The sequence below is a fragment of the Petromyzon marinus genome, chromosome 6 (assembly GCF_048934315.1).
Source record: "Petromyzon marinus isolate PM22_M1 ecotype Great Lakes invasive population chromosome 6, UKy_Petmar_22M1.pri1.0, whole genome shotgun sequence".
NCBI classification, from domain to species: Eukaryota; Metazoa; Chordata; class Hyperoartia; order Petromyzontiformes; family Petromyzontidae; genus Petromyzon; species Petromyzon marinus.
The window spans coordinates 2,031,900-2,045,848 of record NC_133672.1 but is presented as its reverse complement, the minus strand read 5'-3'; the positions used below and the strand labels follow the sequence as shown (position 1 = coordinate 2,045,848).

General features: G+C 51.9%; 1 protein-coding gene across 8 annotated transcripts in view; it reads left to right on the top strand.

Moving 5' to 3' along the window:
- Positions 1–13,949, top strand: part of EHBP1 (EH domain binding protein 1) — a 91,294-nt gene that overhangs the window by 24,725 nt on the left and 52,620 nt on the right. For 6 of the 8 annotated variants that reach the window (XM_032948415.2, XM_032948414.2, XM_032948413.2 and 3 more), the window contains 7 exons: positions 265–360; positions 1,673–1,726; positions 7,378–7,559; positions 8,914–9,053; positions 10,284–10,388; positions 11,204–11,359; positions 12,029–12,539. In XM_032948415.2, the coding sequence (XP_032804306.1) occupies positions 265–360; positions 1,673–1,726; positions 7,378–7,559; positions 8,914–9,053; positions 10,284–10,388; positions 11,204–11,359; positions 12,029–12,539 (1,244 nt within the window). The remainder of the gene's footprint in view (positions 1–264; positions 361–1,672; positions 1,727–7,377; positions 7,560–8,913; positions 9,054–10,283; positions 10,389–11,203; positions 11,360–12,028; positions 12,540–13,949) is intronic. The other 2 variants (XM_032948418.2, XM_032948417.2) reach the window with 1 other exon arrangement.

Genomic DNA, 13,949 nt, shown 5'->3' with positions numbered 1-13,949 from the left:
CTGGCCCTGGGGCTGGCCCTGGGGCTGGCCCTGGGGCTCATTGTCTGTTCTGAGCCCTGGTTATTCCTCCTGAGCTGCGTCTTGGTGTTGGGTTATTCTTCCGCCCCCAACCCAAACCCCCCCCCCACCCAAATGTAATTTATTTCTAGTTTTGCATATCGTCTGGAGTTGTGTAATTGCATCTGGACACCGTACGAAGTGAAATTGTTTCTAGGAGTGCCGATGGCTCGTTGCGGTCTCCGAATGGTCCCGTGTCTCGTGTAGGCGCACAGCTGGCAGCCCGGAATCAAGAACACGTACCGTGGTGTGGTGGTGTGGCCTGTGCCCGAGAACATCGAGATCACCGTCACGCTGTTCAAGGTGAGCGCCGCACCACGTCTCCCCCCCCCACTGTGCACCCCCTTTATTGAAATTGGAGCCCTTGCCATGCCAGTCCTTGAGCCTGATTTTCCCGCATATAACCCGCGGGTTATACCACTTTTTACAAACAAAACAAGACCCTACGGAGTATATGGAGGTGCGGGCTATCCCAAAAATATTTTACGCGTGTGACTTGTCATAACTCGTTAAATGTTTTCATGGTAGGACTATTTACTATGCAACACTTACCTTTGACTAAAGCACTGCTGAATAAACCACTCGCACTAAAATTGCACATGTTATCACGTTTTAAATTAATTGTTTGTGCAATTAAACGATAATGTTTGAAGTGCGCGCACTGTTTACCGGTAACGGGAGAGGTGGGGGGGTTGGTGGGTGGGGCAGCTGGGGGGAGAGAGGTGGGGGGCGAGGCAATGGCGTTACCGTAGTGCCGCTATTATCTGCGCAGTGCGCAATCTACTAGTGCTAAAACTGTACTTACTTATCTACCAGTTATGTGTTACTTATTTATTGGATATTTACTTTTGTTACTTATTTATTTAAGTTCACTCGTTTCCGGTTAGTTTGTTTTCTTTGTGCACGTTATGATTAAAATGTTAACAATTGATAGTGGAATGTATTACAAATGTAAACTTCGTATTAATATGGAATTAAGCTGCGGTAAGGACGTTAAATATATGAATGCATGCGGGGTATATGGAGGTGCGGGCTATCTGAAATTTGTTTTACACAAAACGCAATTTTTGCGGGGTATATACGTCTGCGGGTTATATGCGTATGCGGGCTATATGCGGGAAAATACGGTAATGCTTAACTCTGAAACAATACGATTCGTATGAATGCATTGTTGGGGGAGTACACATTCCTTATCAATACTTTTAAATATGTTCAAAGTTTCAATCGGGTTCCGCCGTGGTGCCGAATGGTTTTTGTGATGCAAACCGAACTTTATTCAGCAATTTGTTTCTTTCAAATATAAAGAACACCTCGTGGATGGTCGTAGTTTAATACATTGTTTGGCTAAAAATCCCGTGATCAACTTGGGTAAAACATAAAAACAGTGGCCCGGCCTGACCACAAAATTGTAGCGTGACAGCTGCATGCCACTCGAAGCCGCCGACGCCACGCAGACACAGGGCTGCGCCTAATGCTCGCCCTGGTCATCCCTCGTGGGTTAAATCGAACCGCACCTCTCATTATTAGCACGGTTGGCTACGTATGGTGCGAAGGAAGTTCAACAAACACACAACGTGCGTTGCCCGTGTGCGCGTGTCCTGCATGCGACCGACAGGACCCTCACGCCGAGGAGTTTGAAGACAAAGAGTGGACGTTCGTAATCGAGAACGTGAGTCGCCACGCTCACGGCCCTGCCCTGCTGCTCCCTGCACTGGCAGTTGTTCCACTCCCAGTGTAACCGGCAGTGGTGTGGTGTGTGTGTAGGGTGTGTGTGTAGGGTGTGTGTGTAGGGTGTGTGTGTGGGGTGTGTGTGGTGTGTGTGTGTAGTGTGTGTGTAGGGTGTGTGTGGGGTGTGTGGTGTGTGTGTGTGTGTAGGGTGTGTGTGGTGTGTGGGGTGTGCGGTGTGTGTGTGGGGTGTGGTGTGTGTGTGGTGTGTGTGTGGTGTGTGTGTGGTGTGTGTGTGGGGTGTGTGTGTGTGGGGTGTGTGTGTGTGGGGTGTGTGTGTGTGTGGGGTGTGTGTTGTTATGTGTTGGGGGTGTGTGTTATGGCGTGGTGTGTATGTCGGGTAGGTGTGTGTGTGTGTACTTCCTGTGCCTTTGTTACTTTTGTCAAGATCGCTTGTTCCACTAGGGGGCTGTTGGCACCAGTGAGCATCGGAGCTCGGGGTAGCAACGCTGTGTGAAGGTGTTTTTTTATTGGGCTGGTAAAGTATTTTTTTCCCTGAAGTATGTGCTTATTCTATCAAATGCGCACAGCTGTATTCTACAGTAAGGAAAAAATGTGTTTTTTATAAAAGATATATCCGACAGATTTTGCTTTCCTAAATTTATCAAGCCTACAATAAAATTATAGGTTACCGATGGTATAGATTGTAAATATCAGGAATCGATTCTTACCCCGCGTGTATCACGAGGATAAGAATTTGCTTTAACTGATACATTTTTACACGCTTACTTTTACACACAGCGCTTACAAGTTGCTTTGTTTCGAATTCTTGCGGTGTTTATCGGGATTGAGGGTTCGTGATTGTGGTTGGGAGGGGCAGGGGGAAACGTCCTTTAAAATACCAGAAACAATAAATAAAAACAATCTCTGTCCCTTTTTCAAATCTCGATATGTCGAGGCCCTTAGAACCCTGCTGAGGCCACGGTCAGCAAGTGGCTCTTCAGCTGTAGAAATGTGTGGTTTGAGGCGATGCCTTCCAGTTTGTGACCCACTTCTATTTAACTGGCCAATTCGCTGTGCACAGAGTGTCCAGTTTGATTAGACATTGGATGCTATGTGGGGTTGAGCCTAGGTAGTGCTTAGGATGTGTGCCCACCACACGCGTTAGTTGGGCGCTACAGGCTGCTGTGCGGCTATGTTGCCAGTAGGAGGCAGTGTAGCAACAGCAGCAGCTGTTGTGCTATACTTCCGTGGTCCCAAGTCTGCTTTCCTCCACCGATCCGCAGTGACAACTGTGGCGAAGTATGGACAAATAACCCCCCACCCCCATGCTGTGGAGTTGCTCTCATCCAGCAGTGGATTGCCAAAGGTTACGTGTACAGATTGAACTGCGGAGTGAAGGCACGTCTGTGAAATCATCCCATCTCATAAAATCACAAGTGCTCTGCTGCTGGGCTTAATTTGACACGATTCCAATTAACCTGGCATTCTCCGAAAAGAATTGCTTTATCTTGTCTTGGAATGAAACCTCACCTCCTAAATATTACGTCGTTGAAAAAGTAGCTCAAATGTGCCCTCTGCTGAGCAGCAAGCGCATTGGAGCCAGCCACGAGAATAGCCACCATGGGTTTAAGTAACCATCGTTCTCCCTCGCAGGCATTTTATCCAGCATTCTGTGGCTTTTGCTTTTTTTATTTTCATCATCATTCCTGTTTGCCCCGGAAATACTCTCTGAGTCTCGTGACTCTTTTCCAGGAGGCTCCTGCCAAATTTGAGGGACTACGATACTCCAATCGTCATTAAAAAAATTTATTCGGGCCAACGTGGGTGCTTTGAATATGTGAATCGTTCCGGTTGGGGATTGCTGGTGCAACTCCCTGCTCCGTGTTTCACGAGTCCTGAGCAGCTCTAACGTCCTGTAACCGCACGTGACTCTCATGCTAGAGCTGCTTCTCTTGGCCTTGTCTGCCACGGGGAATCCGCAGGTATCCACGCGTTCCCATCTGTGGTCGATGTACGTGGCTGGCTTCATTCTTCTTGTAGCGTATGCACGTGTTTGGCAGAGCCAGGCCACGGCGTCATCGTCCGCAGTGTTCGGCGTTCTCACTTCCCAATCCTCCTCCACAATACGCATCGCAGCCTGCATCTGTCTGCCGCTTTTACGGTTTGAGTTGTCGCAGATGCACCGTCTGCCCTCCGTTGGGGCATCCGGGACAGGCGCGTGACCTCAGCGGTGTGATAAGGATCATCAGCCCCCTTGTTGAGACCCTGAAAATTGTGTTTTTTTATATTTCAAGAGAAAACACATAGCTTTGTAGGGAACTATTAAAAACCTGGAATTTCAGACTTCTCCCCCCACCTCACACTTCTTGGGAAGTTTCTCGTTCCACCTCCTGGATGACCTTGTTTGTTATGTTCTGAAAGCGGCCCTGGAGAGCCTGACCACGGCAAGGAAGGGTTGCACGTGGGGTACCGGGTTTGTGGAGGTGCTGGGGATTATTGACGAGAAACTGGCTCGTCGCTGTTGGGATATGCTCATTCTGCTCGCCACCGAGCTGTTGTTGAGAGATCGTGGCGAGGATGCTCGGAACCACAGGTGGGTGTCTCGGTGCAAGTCGAGCCCAGGCTCGGTTGAAACGATCCGAGCCGGCTGCGTCGATCAGGAATGCGTCAACGCCGCTTGGGTGCCCTGTTTTGACGATCGCCACAGCCGGCCTGGTTACCCTTCCAGTGTGAACGTGTGCGATTGGTCCACACTCGCGTCGGCGTAGGTCTGTGTTGGGGTTGAGTTTAAGGTTACGTGGAAGCGCGTGTACCTTTGCAGGGTGGGGGCAGAATCGAACGAGAGGAACGTTTTTTTCTTTCTCTCGATTTGAGTGGCGTTTGGAGTTTCATCGTTTTATTGTTTTCTCGCTTTTGGGCCGATCGTTCTTTCGGCGGTGTTGAGCGAGTCGGTTTTGCGCGCGGCCCACTTGCGCAGTGGCGCTGGTGGGAGCGCAACTTGGATTATGTTTGACAGTTCGAGAAGAGCCTTTAGAGCCCCATTTGGTGATGGATGCGTTGGATGGGCAGGGGGTTTGTTATGTCACAGACATTACGTTCCACGTAATCTCGAATTAAATTTCACTCGGCACAGTTGACCAAAGTGACAAGGTGACAAAAACAATGGAATCCGCTTTCATCGGTTCTCGTTAGGTGAACGCCTTGGCGATCGCAAACACAAACGTCGCGAACGCTCGGCTTGGCTCCGAGGTGCAAAGGGATCCCCACCGTGGTTTTGTTGGCAGGTCCGGGTTCGTGGAGGACAGAGTGGAGCGGTTTGTGCGGATGAATGCAAGTGTTTGCAAACGTTAAAATCATCGCCTGCCTTTTGTGGTGCGTGCTTCGGCTTGCAAGGCGTGGAGAAATTACCCCTCAACCGCTGGCCTCTGTATTCGTACCACAGGTGGCTCACAGATTTGTGTGAAGATGTCAAATATAGAAATGTAAGCTACTTATTGTCCCTTGCTTTTCTACGCAGATTAGGTGTGACCTAAAAGACTTGAGTTTGTATTGGTGCTGCATCTGCTTTGTATATTCAGCTTGTAAGCCACCACAGGCAACTCTTGCTTGCATCTTATATGGCTGTTAAGCCCATGCCATTTAAGCCAAATTATTCCTTCATCAAATTGCTAATTCACACGTGTTCATTTGAGGGGTGTGGGGGTGCTTCATTGGAACACTTAATCTATTTGTGTAGTATTTGTTGTGTCCTCTCACTCCACGTGGTCGCACAATGACTGAATAATTAACCGTTTTCATTAACTTAATCTACTTGCTCTAAATAAGTCAATTTATGTACAATGAGATGTCACCGTTTATTTTAAGCTTTCCTGGACGTTCACTTGTAAGCAAACCTTACTCGTGAGTGTGTGGCTCTGAGTGGGATGGTGTCTTCTCACAATTCAATGGTGCCCCAAAAGTCTGAAGGCTATAATGGGGGTTCGGGGGGTGGGTGGTGGTGGGTCTTTGTCTTCTCTGTGCCTACGACTGTGCTGTCGAGGATTTGCTCTTCTGCCGATAACCGGGCAAGGATTTATTCTTCCTCAATAGCAACCGATTTGGTTCCACGAGGTTCAGAAGCCAGACTGCCTCCACCAACCCTCTCCTCCCGCTTCTCGGGCTGCTGCTGCTGCCCCATTTGTCCATTCTATTGGTCAACGCACGCTGAGCCCTCATCAGCACCCCCGCTCCTTTCTCCCACCTCTGGGCTCCGGTGAGCTCCCATTCTGCTGCCCGCTGTCAACACCGGCTCACGGCTCCGCCGCCGCCGCACTGTTTGCTCCTCCGTCCGGCCCGACCTGTAATTCAGCCCTGTCAACGCGCCTGCCTTGTTATCCTAAGCCCAGGGAAGTATGCACAAACCGAGGAGGAGTGCTTTTACGCTAACGGCTGCCACGGCCGCTTTTTGCAACGGCATTCGTACTGTAGACAGGAGGAGGGGAAGGGGCGGGGGGATGGGGGGGGGTTAGGGGTCATCGCGCATTCCTCCGAGGTGTTGGCTTTACCACAATTCTGTTTGTGCGTGACGTACATTGCTGTTTTCATGGTTGCACATTGATTGAGTATTAATTGTGGGATTTAGCAGGGCAACAGTCTCATTGATTGAGAATGGGGCTCCCCCTGTCGGCGTGCTCCCACGCCTGATTCGGTATCGATTCGGTATTGTTGCGTTGAAAGTTAATGAATGGGGTGTGCACAATGCAAAGCGAGTGCCGGCGTGAGGTTTATTCTGTTGCTGGCCGTAGGGTGTGGAGATGATGAGGAGGGGAGATGTAGTGCAGGGGGTTATGGGCGTTACGCCCGTGCGTCTGAACGCTTGTCTCTCATCGCTCTCTTCTGTCATCGCGCGATATCTCGCAAATCGCCCCATTGGACGCAGACGAAATTTGACGTGCAGGCTCCTGGTGCCGCGTTTCACCTTAGCGTCGCTTTTCAAGCCCGCGTTTGTTGGGTTAGAGCGTGCGCACACAGCCTTGAAGAAGCAGCCTGGATGTCAAAATCACTCTGGGTTTATGGAACGTCACTTGCCTGCCACATGATGGTTAAACATTTTGCTTTGTTTCGACAATAAATATCATTTGACGTAAGAACAATAAAAATAAGATTCCAATCTGCTTATTTGGCGCAATATGTTATAAACTGAGTTATCCGAGTTGGATTTTGGAGCGTGGCGAACACAAGTGGTGAGTGAGTGATCTTTAAACCAATCCTCATGACCGATATGGTGAAGTATGGTCAAACAGCCGTAATGACCAACATGGAATGGGGAGAACTACGTCCAGCAGTATTATTGTAATTTATTGTTATTAACAGAAGGCTTAAACAGTTTTTAAGTCAAGGTAAAAGATTGAATTTGAGTGCGGTATAGGTAATTGTATCTGTATGAATGATTCTCATCTCTCCACTTTGCAAGGCAAAGAAAACAAATCGACTGACTTGTCTTTTTGTCGTTAGCATTGCTGGAAATGACGGTCGCTTGAGGAGGCCTTCGTCCAGCAGTGGATTGACCACGGCTACCGCTGCTGCCGATGCTGATGATGATGCTGATGATGATGATCATGAAGATGCGGATGTCTCTTGTGTGACGATGTGGCGGCGGCGGCGTCCGTGCAGGAGTCGTCGGCGGGCCGGCGGAAAGCTCTGGCGTCGGCCAACATCAACATGAAGCAGTACGCCAGCCCCATGCCCACGCAGACGGACGTGAAGCTGCGCTTCAAGCCGCTGAGCAAGAAGGTGGTGGCCGCCACGCTGCAGCTGTCACTCTCCTGCATCTTCCTGCGCGAGGGCAAGGCCACGTACGTACACACGCGCGTTCCTTTAATCCCCCTCGTCACTGCGCGGTCGTTCGGTGCTGTTGGCCGACGGCGCTCGGCGTGCAACTATTTAACAATTCGATTCGTCCTAGTGATTGAAAGCTTCAGTCTTGGGCGACAAAGCGTACTGGCTCCACCATGTTTTGCTTCTTACGGGGAGCGTTATTTGGGGCGGCTTGTGATGTTAAAGAGGTCTGTAACGCTTACCACGTGACGTCTTTGCTGACTGTTGCAACCACCATGTAAGCACAGTTCCTCCTCGCACCAGGGTGGGTGGGACAGCAGTTGAATCGGGCCCCATGGGGGATACTGCCCCCTGCTGGGCGGGCACGAGGCTGCAGTGTCGTGCTGTGAACCCGACTTGGTCATCTCTCACAAGCTCGACGCTGTACAGAATCAGAATGTGTATCTATACTGGAGGAGTCCGATGAGCTACAAAGTTATTTTTACAGATGTACGAATTAGATCTCACCGTGGGTAGTTTCTGCAGTGTTTGTAAATTATTATTTTTTTAACACTTGCTAAACACAGACCCAAAGGTTCAAAACTTCATCAATAGATAAGATTTCCCTGGTTCTTGAATTGACCACGCTTATAAGCACTTGGGGGGTGGGGATGGGGGGGGGAAGGATACTTTTTTGTAGGGAATTCCAAAGTGGAGTTGTGCGAGGAAAGAAGCCGAGAGAGAGAAGTGAGGTGACCTGCAGGGTTCCCGGATTAACCTGACCACGGGGAGTGGGGGGTGGGGTGGGGGGGCGGGGGCATTGGGGGGGGGGGGTGTGTGGGGGGAGAACACAATGAGACGTGGCTAAGGTGGCTCACGTCGCTCGCGGCCACGTCACGGCGTTGAGTCGGCATCGCCGAGTTCCTGGGTTTGAATCCGGGTTTCGGCCGCGCGCGATTAAGCCAGCTTCCCACGTACGGCAAGCGGATGGTCTCGATTGAGTCTGTAATAATTGCACGGTAAACGTCGCGTTAAGTTTGTTTTTGTGAATTCATTCGGCCTATTCCAGTGCTGTTTCAAAGTGCCAGTTTATAACTGACGTGCGACGAACACTGTTTGCAAGGCATGTAAAAAAAAATCTCTCCCCCAAGTGTGGATAGAGTGGCTTATTAAAAGGTGACTTTGAAGTAGTTGTGCGAAGTCAGCTTTCGAGGGGGCCATTCTCTCGACACACGCGGTTCACTGCTCGCTGCGCGATATATTCACCTTGTGACATTGTGCAGGGGGCTCGAGTGGCATGTAATTGGGGGGGGGGGTTAAAAAAACAAAACGACGACGACAATGTTTAATTTAAATGTGCGCACACACGCACACGCTCGCTCACGCACACAGGGACGAGGACATGCAGAGCCTGGCCAGCTTGATGAGCATGAAGCAGGCCGACATCGGGAACCTGGACGACTTCGAGGAGGGTGACGAGGAGGACGAGGAGAGCCGCGTGGACCAGGAGGAGAAGGCGGCCAAGATTACAGGTGCGAAACCCGAGCCGCCCGGGCCCGCCGCGTTGGCCCAGCAACACGCTTTGAGACGCGAGGCGGTTACGGGAGGGTGGCGATATCTCTCGCTTCCGTTTGGTTTTGTGCGGTGGTGGAGGAAATGTCACAGTGATAACAACAGCCCGTACCCCTCAATTAGGTCATTTGAATACGTTCTCCCTGGAGTTTTGCGTTAAGGCATTGGATATCTGAATGATAATGCAAACGAGCTTTTTCCGTAAGAACATGGCAAGCGGCCATGTTGAAGCCCCAGTTGGTACACCTGCCTTGGCAGCGGTCCAGCCATTTGCAATGAGTGTCCTTTTCCTCCCGTCGTTTTGCACTCATCATTTCCAACAATACCGTAAAGTGTTGCCTCTGACGAACGCCCGCTAAGTTACCTCCCAGTTTCACAGGTTTCCGCGGTTGCATGCTGCGTACAGTGCGTGTTGCGTATCTGACGGGCACGTGAATCTTCACACTGTCTCCCGTCGGCGCTGCCCTCGCTCGGGGGGGTGTGGAGGACGGGCACGCCTTGCGCCTGCGCTCTGTCCGCACGCAAAACAGAACGTGGCAATTTCACTTTGCGTTTGTGTTTGTGTGCCCGTGTGTGTGTGCGTGCACGCGTGTTTTTGTTTTTTGCCGCGGAATGTGACTGCATGCAGCGTGCAAGCCGTCGCTTATTTAAGGATGGCTGACGGCTTTGGCTCGGAGGTTGGCCACACTCGCACAGGGCACAAGTGGCGGGAGGCGAATGACCGTTCCGCGTGCATGAGGGATTGACGGATATCTTGATCCCCCTCCCCTTTTTTGCTTCCCCTTCCTCCGCCGCTGCCCCGTGCCGCCCGCCCCGTTCTTCCCGTCACCCCGGGCTCCTGCGTTTTGTGTCCTACGCTCCCCTCCCCTCGTCCTGCATCGCCCCCCTGCCCCTCCCCACCACCACCCACCACTCCGGACCCTCCACGTCCTCGTTATCACCGCCCGACGACGCTGCCGCACTCTTCCCCAGCGAGCCGCGCCCCTTCCCTGTCCCACGCGATGCCGATTTCCCTGCATTTCTCCCGAACCCATTTTTTTTCCCTGTCGATGGCTGCGATGATTCCACCGTTGCTACCTGCGCTCCCTTTTTCCCACCCCCCGTCCCGCACGACGATCCTTGCCCCGCTCTCGCCCACCCACGCCCCTTGCGTGTCCGTGCTGCCTGTCCGTCACCTCTCTCCCCTCTAGACATAGTAAACCAGCTGAATGCTCTCTGCCGCTTAGAGGACGACAAGGATCAGGGCTCCTTTAAACAGGGCCCCCACTCGGCCGGCCTTGCCACCTCCTCCCAAGGTTTTCCTCTTGTCACCGGAGCCGATGGAAATCTGCGGAAGTATATTTTGGAGTTGTCGGCGTATGGAATGACCACCGATAGCTTGTTAAGTCACCATTGACTTGCCTAGTCCTTACTCGCTTTGATGATTGCAGTTAACCTACAAAAAATGAGGTTATTCAGATGGTACTTCCGTGGATTTCTTTTGGGCCCCTCTATTATATGCTGCCAACTTTGTCGATCAATTGATGGATATTTGATGTTCCCCATGTGTGTGTGTGCATTGATCCCTTTGTGAAAATGTTCCCACTCGATTGACTCCATCGTTGAACCCTTGCTGCCCTGCCCCGGTTCCCGTTCTCTGCAAGCGTTGTGTGACCGCTTGCCTGCCGGCTGTTGACGTGCTTGCCACCCGCCGTGCCCGTCTCGCGCTTGCATGCTCGCGTGCCCGCTCCGTCGTCGTCGTCGTCGTCGCTGGAAATCTCCTCCTCGTCCTAGGAGGCCGAGGCGTTGCCTGGCATGCCGCATCGTGCGTTGTGCCCTTGCTTCTTCGTGGCTGGCTGCCCCGTGTCCCGTTGTGACGTCACCCACCCGCTTCGCTTTGCTCCGCGGCGTCTCATTTCCGAGACCTTGCTTGCGCCGACGGACCCGTGGCACCTTTTCAGCCGGGATCGGCATTCGACGTTTCTCACATGGCGGGACATGTGGACGTTTTACTTAAGATCTAAATCGATTATCTTTTCCCCAACCCGAATGTACCTCTCCCCCCCCGCCCCCTCCACCTTCAAACGTGCCACCGTGCTCCGCTCGGCACCTCGAATCGCCCCGCCACCAGAACTCATCAACAAGCTGAACTTCCTGGATAACGCTGATGATGACGAGGAGGAGCCGTCTGGAATGGTGGTGGCGGCGGCAGCGACGGCCGCCATCGCCGCCCCCCCTGCCCCCCCTGCCCCCCCTGCCCCCCCCGCAGTGGTCGAGGTGCAGCAAGGTGAGGCTGATTGGTTGGGAGCTGGGTCGGTCTCGGTGTTTCATTTCATCAGGTAATCGATCAACTTATGTAAAACCAGGCGAGGGTCCTCTAAGGCTTAAGGTTTGTTTAAGCGAACGCTGTGTTACAAAGTAAGTGTCGTACGCGTAGCTAGGACGGTCAAAAGGAATACGCGTTGTTACAAAGGTTAACAGATGAAAGGTCAAAATATATTATTGCAAAACAAATCATCAAAGGATTGAACATTTAACTCGAAATTTCAAGTAAAATAGATTATCAAATGAGCTTCAAAATGTAAAAGTGAAGCATGAGTTAATCTCAAATTAGTACCATTGTTGATGAATGTTGATAACATTTTCCTGGATTTTCTGTTTGCACAGTCACATAATCACTTTAAGATGTTTTCTTGTTCATGTTTTTTTGTTTGTTGCGGTTGCACCCGATTCAAGAGCCGAATGGCTCACAGGGCTATACCAAATAAAATGAACTAAAAATGAATGGCCCTGTACTACGAACCCCTGCATTGCATTTGTAAATAGAGCTCATCAGGGCCTACATTTCAACAAAATAATGTCAACTTGAATATGCCTTGTAGTGTTCACCGCTGACGCTTCACTTGTCTGCCTGGAACCCATGTTGCTCACTCTGCTCTCGTCTGTCAAACCACAGAGGTTAAACCCCTCAAGCCTCCGAGGATCGCCGCGTCATTGACACCGCCACCGCCACATCGCAGCGACACTTCAGCTACCACCCCGGCCCCCGCCACCACCTCCTCAACCTCCGCCACCACCTCCACCACGACCGCCACCGCCGTCACGAATCGCCACCCCGACGCCACCGGCAACTGCGGCGGCGACGATTCCCAGAACCCGTTTGGCGATCCGGACGGGGCGGACGAGGGCGGTGGCGGAAACCCGTTTGAGGAGGAAGCCGCCTCGCCGCCGCAGTGTGGAAGCAACCCCTTCGAGGACGAGGCCGAGGAGTGCGTGCCAGCGCCGGCGCCGACGCCGGAGAGGCGGCCGGAGAAGGGGCGTGCGCCGCCCGTGCCGACGGTGACGCCCTCGTCCTCGCCCGCGCTCACGCCCCAGAAGCCGAGCCGCAAGCGCGACGCGCTCAGCGCCGTCGACATGAGCAAGTACCTGTACGGCAGCGCGGCCGACGACTCGGAGCAGCTCGACGAGTGAGTGGCGGCACCCCTACCTCCCCGGGGGCGTGAGTGAGTGGGGTGGCGGTGAGTGTCATCGCGTGTAAGGGGGTGTGTGTGTGAGTGAGTGTGTTCGAGTCTGTAGGGGTGAATGTTGGAATGTGTGTTTGTATACACACACACACGTGTGCGCATGAGGACACCTGTCTGCGTTCTAGCGCGCACCCGCAACACTGCCGAATGGCAGTGCTCAGACTCGACACGTTGAAACTTCGTAGCTCTGTCATTACTTTGGCAACGGCGGAAGTGGCTGACCCTGTACACCGCTGAACCCCCCCCAGGTATCGGTGCGTGAAAGCTGCTGCTCATGCTGCCCCCCTCCGCACTCACTCTCTCACACCTTCACCTCGACTCATCCTGGGTTATAGTTTTAGTTTCACGAAGTGGACTTGTTTTTTATATTTATTTTATTCATGAGCCGACATATCGTGGCACAACTGACGCTGGTCTCTCTGCAGAACTGGTTTGTCCGGGCAGTATTGCGAGCAAGCGTCGATCACACGCTCGTATCCACTCTGCCTTCCGCTCCCGTGGGCCACTCGGCAATAGCATCGCGTCGCCAGTGGACCGGCGCCGCGTGCGATAAGTGGCCGTCGTTTGTAGCCGAGCGGGGATGGGGCGGAGTTGTGTGGGGGGGGGGCCCTTGTGACGAGCCCCTTCTGCAATGGAGGCCCTGACGGGGCAAAACGGAGCGCGAGCTGAGCGTAAATAACCTGGTTGCAGGAAAATGAGCAATGCAATTGTAAAATAAATCCTTAGTGGTGACAAAATAAATACGGTTTAGGGAATCCATACAAGAGCAAACGTGAAATGAAGCCTTCTAGCTATGACATCGGAACAAAAGGAATAAGACGTGCGATACTGTACGAAAAGGTGTGCACAATAATCGTGCTTGCCTTGTTATTAACGATCACTGTTTTTTAAATAATGAACTTGCAACAACTTTGGTGTTTCACTACTTGGCGTGGCGGTTTAGACACGGACTGTTAACAAGAACTGCTGCATTGTCCTCAACTCCTATGACGTACGGTGAGAATGTTTGTAGACGCCGTGTTAGGCAGCGCTGAAGCTCACAATGTCCACATTATACGCCTTGCAAACCGGATGCGTTCCAATACGGTGTACATAAATTAGTACGCTCAGTCGAGAACAGGACTGGAGAAGATGATAGGAAACAGACGTGGCACGAGTCCCATACCAGTCAACCCCTTATCAGTGCCTACCTTATTACAGACAATCCCGTGCCCCTTATTAACCTCAACGTTCAGCCGACAAAGTCCCACCACAAGGGAGAAACACAAACTAATAGACATAACATTGTTTTGCCCGTATTGAAATGGCTGTACGCTATATGGACCCGAACTGAATTTCCCTGTGTAATAATCT